The 15541-nt window shown below is 42.3% G+C and overlaps 1 protein-coding gene across 1 annotated transcript; it reads right to left on the reverse strand.

Moving 5' to 3' along the window:
• Positions 1-1411: 1411 nt before the first annotated feature.
• On the reverse strand, positions 1412-14834 carry slc43a2b (solute carrier family 43 member 2b). The gene is made up of 14 exons (XM_018691639.2): positions 14771-14834; positions 13514-13846; positions 10224-10518; positions 10057-10112; positions 9866-9942; positions 6780-6872; positions 6482-6615; positions 5759-5955; positions 5519-5662; positions 4609-4741; positions 4284-4416; positions 3371-3444; positions 3142-3265; positions 1412-3061 (listed from the first exon to the last, which is right to left on the reverse strand). Exons 2-14 carry the CDS (start codon positions 13671-13673, stop codon positions 2900-2902), a joined length of 1782 nt encoding a protein of 593 aa, XP_018547155.1. The 5' UTR covers positions 13674-13846; positions 14771-14834; the 3' UTR covers positions 1412-2899.
• Between the last annotated feature and the right edge of the window lie 707 nt (positions 14835-15541).

A 15541-nucleotide genomic window follows, 5' to 3' on the forward strand; every position in this document is an offset into this window, starting at 1 on the left:
CTACTGCTTCTAATAAATATACAGTGTAATATAATGCAGTGAAAGCTATCTATCTATCTATTGATCTATAAAGTGTGTTATATTACAGTATATTGCCTAGTTACCTTTTATCTTTTCCCACTATTTGTCTCATTGGATTGTATAATCTGATAAAGCACAACAGAGAAAAACATAATTTATGGTCAAATTGTTCAACAGAACATGCTGTGACTGATGACTCCTCGTTTAACAGCGAGTTTAGGAGGCAGTGGTCTCATGTTGTGTCTTTGAACTGTGTCCCTGGACAAACCTCCGGGGTCATCCAGCCAACAAACAGTTGCTTCTCCAGCAACAGCAGCACCAGGCCAGGCAAGAGCTCCACGAGCTGCTGTCCCTGAGTGAGAGAGTCCCTGTGAGTGACGTTCTCTCAGATCTCTTCTCAGGTGATGAGAGGGGCTGAGGTGTCAAGTGATAACCATCTGCTGGAGTGTGGTATCAGATGGCGGAGCAGTGTGCTGACAGACCAGCTAAAAACCAAACACATAGTGAGAGTGTGTGTGGGAACATCTGGTGTTAAAACGCTGTTCAGAATTAGTCTTAATCTCACCTCCGAACAAGCTTCCTGGGGGACGTGGAGTCAGTAGATCAGTTCTTAAACACTGTTGTTAAAGCAGATTAGCATTTTTGAATGTGAGCGCTTTCTGGATGATTAAATCGTGTTTTACAAATGTAAACTGCAACACAAGAACTGTGTGTGCTGAAAACAAAAATGCACATCAATTAAGATCAGAGAGCATGTCTTATTTTCCAGGTTTAATATAAATGTTTGGGAAAGAGTTTCTGTCATCTGTCAGTGTGTTTCAAACTCTGATGTTTGTGCATCAGAAATGAAGTAAAATGTAACTAATTCAGTTGCAGTTAGGCCTAAATGACAGCATTTACCATGGCTTCGTCATGCAGTGAAGATGGTAGGGCCCATTAAACGCAGGCTGCTAACACTGACCTCTGGTGGTTGGTTGAAGAATGACCGAAAACTCAAACAGCTGCATTCTTTGAACACCTTTTCTGGCATTATACCAATTTTCTAATTCCTACAAACACAAACTTCAAACACAGGCACAAACTCTACATTAAATCACAAGCCTAATATGTGTAACAGTGTAACAGTGGATGATTACAGAATTACAGAGTTATTGATTAGTGGATCATTTCTCATCAAACTTCCTGCTTATGAAAAAAAAAAAACAAGCAAACCCTGTGCTATCTGGTCTAGGTTAAGATCTTCTCTGTTATAATGTCACCACTCTCAGAATGACTGAGTATTAAATAGCCACAGTTTCTTCAACCAGGTAAAAATTACACAGATAAAGTTACACAGAGTCATGTAATGTAGCCTGGTGAACGGTGAAAAAACAATGAATGGGAACAAACATTTAAAGAGATCAGTACATCTTTATTAACCCCCACAAATTCCCCCATATTAAACAGGAGCACCTGTATAACAAAACATTGCTACATTAGAAGAAAGAGCTCTATGCAAACAACACAGTATATGACATGTGTGGTCGCCAGCACAACAAAATTTAAATACATCATGAAGGTTTATGATGGAAAAGTGAGTTTGAAATAAAATAAATACTCATGTGATGAAAGGAGGAGCTCAAAATCAAAGTGGGACTATTTCTCAAGAGAGGCATCGGGAGAAAAGTGCTGAAATGAGCAGATGTGTGTGATGTTTAAAGGGGTTTACTTGGAATAAAGTGCTGCATTTCACTTAATACTAGGCAGACTGATTGAATGAAATACTGACTTTAAGCTAAGGCAACTGAGTGAAGATGGTTTTATGGATACACTTAATGGACACCTTTAAGTATATCTACATGTTAAATGTACTGTATGTGCAAAAGGTTCAATAGAACATACTGCCCAATTAACAAATATTTTCTTTTATATGAAAAACCTCTGGTAAACCTCGAGTATAAAAAGGAAAGTAAAGAAAGCAGGAAATAAATAAAATCTAAACATACATGAACATTTTGCTTTTAGCAAAACATGTCACTGTCTGTTTGATGTCCCTCTTACAGAATACAGTCATAAAAAAACTGACATTCATCCAATACTACAGTATATTCTAAGCTACAGTAGTAGTAGTGATAAGATGTTAGCCTTGTAAAAGAAAAAGAAAAAAGAAAAAGAAAATAGCCTCACAATCAATCATTATGACTGTTTTTTCTTCTTGCTCATCATCAGCAATAAGGCTTGTCTCTCCTCCCTGTCACTCGTTAATGCCACTTAGTCCACACTTTACTCACACCATCTGTCAAACAGTCCAACTGATGAATAGATAGGTAGCACTGTGTTATAGGGTTCACAATCAGGATGATTTAAAGTCAAAAAAAGAAAAAGACAAAACTCCTAACAATGGAATCGCTCTCTAATAAGGTTGGTACTTGTGATGGTTGCAGTCCTGCTGGTTCTGTGAATTTGTTAGCTAAACAAGCTTTCTTCTTCCTTTCTCTGCTGGTATAGGGAATATTAAAACAGTCTCATGTGGAATGGAGCTGCACTAATGTGCTGCTCAGAGAGGAGGGAATAAGAAGAGAAGTCAGAGGATTTGGGGGGAATGCAGAGGGCTAGTGCCTCTTTCCTTTCACAGTCTTTTCCTCTCTCTTGTTCTTCTTCTCCTCTCCATGTCTCACTTTTCTCCTCGGCAAATGTCCGATGGACCCGTTTCCGTGACAACCGCAGCATCAGTTTATTTTGGTGGGAAAAATGGAGGAGACAGTCTGTTTTTGTGTATGTGTGTAATCAATGGATAAATGTGGTATTTGAGATTTCAGTTGTCCTCCTAGATGTGTATGTGTGCATGTATCGCTGGATTGCCAGTGTTTCTCAGTGAGAAATCTTCATTTACTCTTCTCTAGACGAAGGCCTCAGGGATGTCGCTGCCATTGATTTTGATGTAGATCTTAGCATTGTCCTCCTTCTGCTGCTGCTCTCTGTGGAGCGTCCGTCTGTAGCAGATCAGGTAGAGGGGCAGCAAGAAGCCCAGCATGCTGAGAGCAAAGAGTCCGACATTGACCTGGAGGACAACACCAGAATTAGCCATGCCTGGGGGGGGGGTATTTGCGTGTGAGTCTGTTTCAGTGTGTGTATTCATACCCAGAGTGGATCTCCCTTCAGGGGTCCCATCATAGCCAGAAACAGGGGTTGCTGCAGCAGAGCAAATACAGCACTGACCAGAGACTGCATGCCTGTTAGACTGCCAAACTGGGAGGAGGGATACCTGGAGAGAAAGGAAAGGTAAACTTAGTCTCTCAGTTTGGACAAGACCAGGATGATGATGATCATGATGTGTGTGTGTGTGTGTTAATGGTACACTGAGACTTACACAGCTGCATACAGGCCACCAACAGCAGAATGAATAAATCCTCTCACCACAGTGTGTAAGACAAATGACACGATCTGAAATAAAAGATGAAAGTAGAAGGAATCAATATTCATAATTGTTCAGATAGCGTGGGGCAGCACGGTGGTGCAGTGGTTAGCGCTGTCTCCTCACAGCAGGCGATATAGGTAATGGATGGATGGATGTTTAGATAATGCAGTCATAAAGTTTAGAAGGGCCTTGAAGGAACTGTTCAACATTTTGAGAAATATGCATTTTTAGCTTTCTTGACTTGTTAAGATTAATATCAATCTCATATCTGTCCATTAAAAATGAAGCTGGAGTTGGTTAGCTTAGCTTAGCATAAAAGCTGGAAATGGGGGAAACAGCTAGCCTGGCTCTGTAACAAAATGTAACAAAATCCATCCATCCATCCATTAACACGGTATATCCTATTTGTTTAATCTGTATCCACTTCATGCTAAATTTACTTGTAACTGTAGCCTCATATTTAAGAGGCAGATATGAGTTGTACTGATCTTCTGAGCTTGTTTCCCCAAAGTGTCAAACTATTCCTTTCAAAGTTCTACATGAGAGGTGAATGTCACTTATTGCCAAGTCTACATTAACAGTATGTAATGTTGAATGAACTGTTAAAAAAAACATTGCTGAATAACTGAAACAATAAAGATCTTGGGTTTTATCTCATTTTGGAACTGGATGCTGTAATTACACACACTAATGACGTTAAACACATTGACTTTTACATAACTGACTGTCTCTGCTGCCAACAGCCTGTAAAACGTGGCTAATCAGTAACTCTAAAGAAAAACTCTAAAGGCCACAAAGAGACACTGATAACTTGTAATCCTGAAACACTTGTGTGTAGCTCTGACAGCTGAAGTGGACCACTCACCTGCAGGGGGAGATTGGGCACTAGGCTCGTGATCCCAAATCCTACCAAAAGGACATTTGTGAGGACGAAAGCTCGCAGGGCATTGGTCACCTTCTGGGTCTTTTTGTCTCTGCGCTTTTTCTTGGTCTCCCCCCTTGTGAATGAGGAGAAGTCCGATTATCAGGCACTGATAAAACAACTCTATTTAACATTAAAGATTAATTTCTTGCTTCTATTCACCACACAGGCAAACACTGTAAATATTAATGCCTGGGTCTTTAAATGCCAAGGGGTTGAGACAGAGGGTTCATCCTTCATTGTAAGGGATTGCTCGAACTTGACTCACGTGCCGCAGGGTTCCTTTTCCCCCTCTCCATCATCACAGTCCTTCAGCTTCCAGTCCATGATCTGACCAATCACAGGAGTGGTCATCAGGCAAAGCAGCTGCAGCACGCCAAAGATAGAGGAGTATAGACTCACTGAGAGAGAGAGAGTGAGGACAAAAAGGTTGTTAAAGAAAAACAGAGAGCACAATGAATTCTAGAAATTGGGGGAAAAAAGTAAATAGGAAGGATTAGAGGTATGGATAAAAAGATGACAGAGATGGTGGCTTCAGGTCTGTGTTCTACCTTGTTAATGACTATGATGGTACAGTTAATTATTAGTCTTAGCTGTTGGAGCCATATGGAGAAAACAACTGTTCAAAAGTCAATATGATGCCATCACGAGGGAGATTTTTAGCCTCAGGAACTAATAGCAAATGAAAAATGTGTCATGCGAAAACTACTCAGATGATGTGTTCTCCTTGCTGGTACTGAGGGGCAAAGTTAGTTAATGAGTACATTAAATGGTACCTGTTGTTTTCAGATTAAAGCTGAATGACATCTGAAGGACTGGGTTATTGACTTGGACGACAGCCAAGGTCAATTGATGATTTAACAAAAAACTAGCTAAGACAGTTTTATAGTGAGTAGTGGTGGTTGATCTAGTAAGCATTACACAGCGGTGGCAGAGCCGTACAGGGCTAGAGGTTAAATTCTAATTGCTGATAGTTAACAGTCTAATGGTTCAGTAAACTACTGATACAATTACAGGCTTCAAGTCTTACCAACTTCCATTCTCTCCACTGAAAATTCAATTAAAACCAAGTAAGTCAGGCTGTTTTTAAGTCATGAATCAAAGTTACAGAGTACTCTGTGTCATATTTTAGCAAAAAAAAAAAAAAAGCCCCAAAAAAATAAAGCAACAAAACAGACCTGTGTTGAGGTCTCCATCACTGAGAGACTCCAGGACGCTGTTCATGGCCCCCATGTAGAACAGGAGACGAAGCTGAGTGACAGACATGGTAACCAGACTGAGCAGAAAGATAGGGCTGATGATACTTTTCAAGAATGACTGGGCTACAGGGGAGAAAGAGAAATAAAGGACGTGCATTAGAATCAAAGATAGTTTACTAAAAAGTTCACATTAGGAGCGTTTGAATTCTGCTCTCTTACACTCTTCTTGTGGTTTGCACTCCATTTCCAGGTCCATGGTGGAGAGGCAGAGCTTGTGGCCGTCCTTGGTGGCCAGCTCCTTCTGCTTCAGGCTGTTGCCCACGCTCAGACGACGGCCCACGGTGGTGACTTGGCGGTAGAACTGCTTCCCTGTGATTTTGTGGTCGAAGCCCAACCAGCTGAACTTGATCTTCACACTGAGAAAGCGGAGGAGGTAAGAGCGAAGTAAGTGTGTGAGGGAGGACAGAGGATAGTTAAGGAGGGGGGTCGTGGAGGAATAGAAAAGATTTTTAAAAAATAAGTTAATATCATAAATAAAAGATGGTAATGATGAGAATTGATGTGAATCAGTCTAGTGGAAAAGTTTGCTGCTGAACAATCGAAAATATGACCTTTATTAACAGGGATTTACCACGGGGATGAGTTCAGGTGATGAGTGTGATCATTAGCAGATAGACTTTAACCTGGCTGCAATGCACTGTGTATGTTACATAATTATTTGTCAAACAGTGTCAATGAAGATGACTACTTCATAAACTTTGGAACCTACGTCTGGCTGTTATTACTGCATTAGTGCAACTAGTTTTGTCTCTAAAACCATTTAAGGTCCAAAACTTATTTTTAGCTTTATTAACAAGAATCCCTGTTTCAATGCAGTGCAAATTGGAGTGACACTAAAGAGTGCAACTACATATGATAATATAATGTATCTGTGGCACTAACGTGTAGTCCATGTCCTCTGGTCCTGGGAATGGTTCCAGTGGCCAGTTGAAGAAGCAGTTCAGGAAGACCAGTCCAGCACAGGCTGCCCACACCACCAGAATAGTGATGAAAGGTATGCCAAGGTCATAGATCACCTGTGAACATCCAAACATGATCAATAAATACACAATACAGAAGAGAGAACGAATCCAAGGAATACGAAAAGCTTTCAATGTGGGGTGGTGAAAAAACAGTGCGTCAGCAACATGGCATCAGTGCAGGTGTGTGGATGCGTGCGGGCTGATTCAGTGATTGTTACCTTGACGCCAGGGAAGGTGACTGCGGAGGAGGCATAGGAGCCAATCATCAGGGCAATGAAGGTGGAGCGAAGGTCCCCAAACATGTTAGGCAGCTAGAGAGAGAGAGGAAAAGAGACAGACTAGAGATTATCGTATTATATTGACCTTTCCTTTTTATACCTTTCTGAGCCAGAACTTTTTGTGTAAACCTGCGTTTTAACAAGTGAAACAAAACATATTTCATCCTAAATATGAGTATAAAGGTTAAACCATCTACTGCCAAGATCATGGTGATCTCAGCTGTGCTGTAGTTGCTCTAAGCTTGAGGCCGGGGACAGATTGGGGACACTATGAGGATGGTGCCTACTGACACCAGGGGTCAGGGTGGACAGTGGGAACCAATTAGCAAGCGGACATGGCTCTACAGAGGGGACATCAGAGAAAATAAAAGCACAACAAAAACGACACGAAACACAAGCAAAAGCAACATAAAACAGCATCACATAACACACACAGCTGTCCACAAACGCGGTGCTGACGAATTCTATACAGCTGGAACAATGAGAGGGGGCGACTGAGGTGAGGTGACATTCAAGGACACAAGAGGATATAAGGCGACAAGAGATGAGAGTTCATACATGCTTCACTCCAATCTGAGGAGAAAGAAAAGAGAGGTGGGAGATAAAGCAGAGAAAACAGGAGACAGCGGGTAGCAAAGCACCCAAACACAAAGGCATTCACAAGCTGTTCTGTTTTCAAGAGACTGAACAACAACAAGCACATTCAATTACATAAGACTGAGGAAGCTGAGGAAGAGGTATGTGTTTGTGTCTACTAAACTGAGAAAGCATGCACACTGAAGCAACAAAGTTACAGTATTTTCCAGCAGTTTTATCAGGAGAGATACAGGAAACACTGCTTCAATAAATATCTATTTTTTCAAACATGACAGATACATTAGCAGCTGCTGGGCAAACCTGGAGTGGAAAGGTGACCCGGCAACTGACATTGGCAGGGAGCCAGTGGTGGCCGCTGAGGGCAGCTGAGTGTTACCCAACACCCTTCAGATGAGAATGAATGTCTGTAGGTCTGAGGTGGAGTCACAATTAAGGAGTCAAGGAGCAATGTAGAGTCTAATTATTAACCCAGCACCGAAGCTTTCGAGTATAGTACGTCGGGTTGCGAAAGAGATGAAGTGAAAGGAGGTGTGAGGGGGCAACATGGTTTTATACATAGAATCTGGAGGCCTCCTATGGGTTGAAGCCTACAGGAAAAGAGGAAAACAAAACCCTAAAGCATGATTTTACTACCTAACTTATCACTGACATTAAGGACAGTAGCAGCAACTAATGAGAGATTTAGGTGGATGGAACAAATACCACAGGAGACGAAACATGTAGCCTGTGGTGGTGTAGAAATGGGGTGTTTTATTGGGGGGGTTTAGAGTAGGAGTAGAGCCCCCTCTCTTGTGAACAGCATCACCATGGTACAACGCAGGACTCCTGTGTGTGTGTGTGTGTGTCAGTGTAGGCTGAGCTGATGGCAAGGGGAGGGAACAGGAGGATGAAGAATGGCAGGGAAAGAATGCAAAGGAACGGTGAGGGACTGACCCTGTGAACTCTGTGAATTCTCAGTTGTTTTTCTGTCCCTGTGTATTTGTGTGTTCCGCTCAGTCTTAAAGGGGAAGTCCACCAATTTTACACATCACAGACTGTTTACAGGTCTTGGGAAGGTTAGCTGCATATGTGGAAAAAGTTGTGTGATACTTGATAATACGGCCTGCAATTTACAGTGTTATTTTGTTATATGAATTGGGAGCAAATGAAATAGTTCCTGTTTCCTACTGGTACAATGGAGGAAAACAAGACAATGGAGGACAAGTGAGTAACAACTGGGCATTTTAGAAGGAAGGAGTGATAAATTCAACTCTTTTTGTAAATATTGAGAACCTACAGCCTAAAGTACTGGAAACAAAACTGTTTCCCCTAAAATGTCCAGTTATTACTCTATTGTTCACCACAGTCTTGTTTTACTTCCACTTTAAGTACAGGCAGGAAACAGTAACTATTATATTGGTCAAGCAATGAAATTACACTTTAAATGACAGGGTGTATTATAAAGTGTTACCAAAAGTTGTATAAGGTTTTCTATGGCTCCAAAGGAAGCTGTGTGAAATCAAATGACATCACTTGAGTCAGGTTTGGTTGGGTCTGAAGTGTGAAAATGAAAACAGTCTGGAGATGGGAGGTTAGAAAAAAATGAGCTTACCAGACCTATGTGTATCAGCCTAGTTACTAGCATTAGCAGTATAACACACCTGAATCTCTGGCTGAGCTGTCTGTGGTTGAGTTGCATTGTGGGTAATGTAGGCGCCAGTTTTTTTTGAGTGGGCAATGAGAATGTTATTTGAGTGCAATGCCAAAGTACTCTTCCCTGTAAACACAAGCTCAACCCCAAAGGGCAAATTCAGTTCTGAAACAAGAATGGGCAACTGACTGACTGGTCTTTGTGATTTTAGCTTCTGCTTGTTATTCTTTCTTTTTCTTTTTAACTCACAACACAATGTGAAACTGCAAATTAGAGCAGTAGCTCTAATGGTCCCTTTCAAGATGGATGTCGATTTTCTTGTTGTGCTCGAGTACATTTGTTTCCCAAATATGAATTAATACGATTAGTATGCTATGATGTTCTTGCCGAAGCACAATAACAAATGCAGTGGAAAGTGATAATGAACCATTGCATTACTCTCTCTCTCTTCAATCAGTCCCTGCTTCCTGCTGTTCAGAGTTGAGCTCAGTTGTCCACAGGAACACAGAGTGCACAGTGTGAGGAGCCAAAGAAAACAAAAAAAAAAAAACCAAAAACAAAACAACAACAACAAAAACAAAAGCAACACAGACCAGGAGACAGGGTGGAATGCCAGACAAGAGGGGAGGGAGAAGAGGGTGAACAGACTGGGTGCCAGCAAACTATTATAACAGCACTAACACTGACAAAAAGACCTATGAGGATAGAAAATTATGCATCTGGACAAACACTATGTGGCAGGTGCAAAGTTTCTGCAGCAGGAGAAATTTAAAGAGCACACAACCATGCACACACTTACTGTGAGAGAGGTGAAGGTCATGCACATGCCCCCGAAGCCATTGAAAGTCAGGGCAATGAAGATAAGGACAGAGAGTTCTGCAAACGATACATGTTAGGTCATGAGTTTGTCAAGAAAAAAAACACTGAACATTGTTTCAAATTGTTTCAAATACAATAAGGTGCATGTGTGTATTCTTCAGGTATACTTACCATTTGGTCGATAGGCTCCATAAGCAATGAGCAGACAGGATAATCCGAAGCATGTGCTGAAAGTAGATGAATGTGTCAAACACTTTTAGTGACAGTTGAAGTTGCAACATATCCTTTGAATTGATCTGATTGGTTAGTCTGGAACGTTTCCTCTCTTCCTTGCTCACCTGCCCAGTAGTCGTAGCTTGCGAGGCCCGTACTTATCCATGACGATCCCCAGTGGTAGCGTGATGGCTGAGAGCAAGAAGGAGCCCACGGTGAACGCCAGGTTCAGCATCTCATCCTGTTCTTTACAGATCAGCCAGCCGTTCATCCTCAGGGGCCCATCAACGGGGACGAGGGGCCTCATCTCCACTCCGTCTCCCAGGCCGACCACGGCACCCTCACTATCGTAGTAGTCAGCATACTCATCAGGTGTCGGCGTTGCCACGGGTTGGGAAAGGTTGTAGCTGGAGCTGTTACCTAATGAACATAATGAAAGGAGATAGAGTTAGATTTGGCTCAGGTTGCTACAGCATGACCACATGTCTTATTTGATCATGCTGATAAACAGTTACATCATCCACAAAAGCGGAGCGCTGTGAATAATCGTATGAGAGTGTAAGGCTGAGTTCAGCTGTGTGCTCCTATATGTGGTTTAGCGTATAGGGAGCTGTGGCTTCTTGTCATACAGATGAAATTTGAAGGTGGCGATTCTGCTCATTCACAGTACCCTGATACATCAACACGTAGTGGCTACATATCTACTGAGCACGTGCAGAGTTAGGTGTATGGAAAAACCCATATTAGAAACCTATAACATCATATCAGGGGCAGAGGCAGAAAACACGTGCACACATTTCTGCCCGTGTTCAGTTCAGAAAGATTAAAACGTGCCAACCTGCTTTTGCTGAGACGCTATTTGGATTTTATTAGCATGTTGAAATGCCAGGGACAAAAAGTGATAAGTGGCAATAAACTTTGCATAATCATATGCAATTAAAAACCTGAAAGGAGATAATGTGAAACAGTACAAAGGTTCAGGGGAAGTTTCAACTGAGGAAGCGAGGGGAGAAGCAGTTTGGGAACTTATTGGTCATGTATGAGCTGCTGTTTTCTAGATCACACTCCCTCACTCCTCCGTGGTGTCTTTGTAGTCGTAGGAGGAAAGCATGTGCGTGGCATCCCTGTGTGAAACACCATGACGTGCTTCATAACAAAGTGCCAAAGTCTTCCTCAGGAAACTAGATCACACACTCTGTTGCTCGGCGTGGAGCGAGGCCGAAGGGGACTAGGGCTAGTTGGCAAAGTGTATGTCTGAACATGCGCATAATATTTCGTGTGGTCTGGCATGCGTCGCAGGAAGGTTTGATCGGGCAGGATGGTGCAGAATGAAGAGCCTTTCACTGAGTGTTCAAAGACATGTGTTCTCACCATCAGCCTCTGACAAAATTAAGACATGCATTCAGCAATTGGCACCAAGTTTAATGGTGTCCGTGGCTTTGTGTGGGAATGGAATTCTTAAATAAAAAAGATTTAGCAAGAACACTAAAAGACTCATAAATCCCTCTTCTTGCATGCGTTCCTCACTGGCTGTATTGTGATGTCTAACTGATATGCTGCAGCACGGGGCAAAAGTGGTCAGAAGAGTGCTGAATCATATAGTTGGTTATATGGTGAAGGTGAACAGAGACAAATGGTGGTCGATGAGGGAGCAGTTACTGTGTATGAAGGATTGAGGGAAACAGAAAAACTCTTGTTTCCGTTCAAAAAAGATTCTGTGCAGCTACACGTGTACTAAAACCTGAAATGCTTGAAAAGTTTGCTTAGTGTAAATCCCAGGAGCTTTGTTTAACTGAAAACTTGCAAACCTGTGAAAAATGATAGAGGAAGTGATCACTGACTATAAAACCAAGCTTTAACCACTCCACCTCATATTTCTGCTGCATGTGCACAAAATCTCTGTCTGCACCACCCTATTTTTTTTATCTTTCATTCCGCTTTTTTTTTTTTTTTTAAACTCTCTCCCCCACCGGTTGTCTGATTTCTAGTGTTCATCACTTTGTAATCAGTCCTCTCCCCCTCCCTGCCCTTTATCAGTGGACTTTAAGCTTCTATATTACCAGTAATAAAATCCTACTGTGTTCCTACTTAGTTCCTCCATCACATGTCACATGCCTGAAAAGAGCTGAACTGGTGCTGCTGTCCTCTGCCTCTTATATCATCAGAACAAGATAAGACGGCTGTGGCAGCACTCCAGGTAGTCACCCACGGTCGTGGATGCTCAACTGTTACCTCAGTGGTGGGCGTGTTTCTGTGTGCAGCATCACAGATGAAATATTGTTGTAATGTCCTGTAAAATGGTGTACTTTTGGTGGTAAATGCAAGTGTTGCTGGATGATCCTAAGCATCAAGTTAAGTATCAGACAAAGTTGCATCACTTGCTTTTGGGATGAAGTTGGAGGAGTCTCTCAATTAAGATTAACAGAAGGAGACTGGCTGGAAATACATCTTCCAACAAATCACCAGTTGGGTAAATCAATTGTGTAAACTCCCTAGGAGACAGGACGGCCACTGGTGAGAGAGACAAACTGAATCTAACCAATAGTCTAGTGTCTTTTGGAGTCAGCAGTGCTCACCACAGTCAGGCCATGGGACACGACACAGTGTCACCTCGGGTCCAAAGGATAAGTTTGGCCTGATCCTCCCCCACCCTCTCTCTTTCTCTCTCTCTCTTTCTCTCATTTCCTTGTGCCTACTCTCTTCTAAAATACCTGACTGGAGACATTGTGTGCATCAGTCCCACCTTTGTACTTAAAAACACAAAACACTTGCCTCAAGACACTTTAGAGAAGGAAGAAGAAGAGAGGGCGAAAGGACAGCCGACGTAGTCCATCACTGCTTTGTCAGTTGCCTCTCAATAAGTCTGCTGCCACTTTAGCTGGAGTCACTGTAAATTAAAACACTCCGAGGGGCAAGCAGAATGAGACACTCTGTCATGTTTATGAGACACCGGAGCTTTTTACTCTTTTGACTTTGGACCACTTTGCCTACCTGCTCTCTCTTCAGTTTAACTTATCAGGTTTAATCTCCAGGGGTCTCTGAAAAAAAAAAACAGCTCATGACCCCTTCACAGAAAACACTTATTCTTTCCAGAGAATAGAAGAGGCAAGACGGGAGCAGTGTTGAGTTACATCTCTTAAATAAAAGCTTGCTCCCTGCTTTGGACCTAAATCAAGATGACACTTACTGACTGTCACAGTACCCATCTAGTACCCAATGGAGGTCATGTCCCAAAAAGTATGAGTTCTGCACCATAACCTCATGAAGACAGACTTCCTAGGCAACTGCTCAACCATTCGAGACAGAGCTAGGCAAAGGTGTGGAGATGAATAATGGAACAGGTGATGGAAAAATAAAGACTTTTAGTCCACAATCCCTTTGTCAACACATAAAAAAAACAACAGTTGTGACTCACCCTCCTCATTGCAGAGGTAAGAGTAGAAGCCCTCTGACTTGAGCATGATGAGGAGCGACCCCCATCCCAGGAGCACGGCAGAGAAGAGCAGATTCTCAATGATAGCGGTCACTGCCATCCACCAGCGCCTGGCGAATGCTGTGGCCAGGGTCGGAGCCATGGTTGGAGGGGAGAGAAATTAAGGGCAGAGAGGAAAGAAATGAAAGGCAGGGCAAGAAAAAGACAGAGAGAGAGAGAGAGAGACTACCAGAGAGGGAAGTAAAAGAGCAAGCTGGAAGCGCAGAGAGATCCTCCCTGACTGAAACACGGGATGAAGGATCGCTGACCACTTATCTGTGAAGAGGAAGGCACAAAGAGGAAGGGGGAGGTTTTATACTTAGCCTATCACTGAAGTCACTGAAGGACAGGAAGGTTCAGTTTTTATAAGATCACAAGATAAAACCTTTTAACTTTGAACCTTACTAGAGATAACATGTTGCACTGTACGAAATAAGAAATCTATTATATCTGCAAACTAAATACATGCTCTGTTGTTTTGATTAATTGAAAGTTTTCCCTCTAATTAAACACAAAGGGGAGGTAATGACATTTGCACTTAATGACTAATAGCAACAATGAATGGTGAATTATTAACTCCCCTGCTGGTACAAGGATTACATCACGTCACTGCTAGGACAAAGATCTTTCATCACACTTCGGGCACTAATAACTGAAGAAGCATCCATGATGGAATCACAGAGTTTCTGGTTGTTTGGTGGAAAAGAGGCAAACTGGTCCAAACTGGACTTGGAGAGCAAAAATGGGGCTCTCTCACTGCTCCCTCACCCTGCGCCCCCCTATCTCCCACCCCTACACAACCCACAACCCCCCTGAATGTCCTCTCAGACTCATCCAAGCGCAAGTTTTCCTCTGCAATTAACTGGTGGTGCATCCAAAACATAAAGGAACTGCCAGACAAACAATAAACAAATCATCCCCACACAGTCGACTTCTCTCTGCCTCTGTCACACACAATACTGTACGTGCACCCACACACAATCTGTCCCACCGGTATGATGAAAGTCGCTGCAGTGTTAGCTGTAGATCTCATGAAAAATAAATAAGCAAGTGAACATATAATCAATGGTAGCCTGTTTCTGCATATTTGTTTTTTTCATTTAATTAAAAAAACACATCTATTCCCATTGGTCCCTTAGTTCTCTACAATGCTGAGTAAATCACAGGCGCTCTATAACTTGCACAGGAAAATTTCTTTACCTCTTAAGGCTGTAAGCAGTACCATCCAACTTCAAACTCCCAGATGGACTTAAGTAGTCAGCTTTAAGTGACCAGTTATCTGTGAAAAGCCAGGTTTATATACTCAGGCTGTCCTCATATGGCGCCCCCTATTGACCATGGGCTGTCTGATGTCTGCACCTCCAGCCCACCAGCACTGAACAACAACAATAACAACAACAACAACACACACGCACAGGCCTAACACTGATATTTCAGCAATGATGAGGTTTGAAGATTGGGAGAGATTATATTTTTCTAACATGTGTTTAAACAGTAGCTGTACACTTGGAATAGAAGTGAGGATCAGATTTGAAAAAAGTTTGCGTTTTTATGAATGACATAGTTTGATTTTATCAAACTCACTGTGTAATGGGAAGTCCTAAGTGCTTTAAGTGGGTGAGTGGAAAGGATTAATCAAAATCTGGTTGAAAACATGCTTTTTCAGATAAGGATGCGTCAACAGCTGTCTGGATCAATAACGGGCATTGATAGAGAGCAGGAGGCAGACTGGGACCGGCTGTTACTCCTCTGTTTCAGCTGTTGCATAAACTGTTTGCTGATGTTTACTGTGCTTTGTTTAGTGTTTACCGAGGTATGGTCTGCTGAGGTCATACACACAGACTGGGGGAAGCAGTTGGCCAATTTAAGCCCCCACAGAGTCCATCCTACCTAGATGCTTGAATTGGGTCATTTCTGTTCACTTATGTGATGTTGTTATGTACATGTGCTACAGCTGTTTAGGGTTTAGGG

Source organism: Lates calcarifer, linkage group LG20 (assembly GCF_001640805.2).
Source record: "Lates calcarifer isolate ASB-BC8 linkage group LG20, TLL_Latcal_v3, whole genome shotgun sequence".
Lineage (NCBI taxonomy): Eukaryota > Metazoa > Chordata > Actinopteri > Centropomidae > Lates > Lates calcarifer.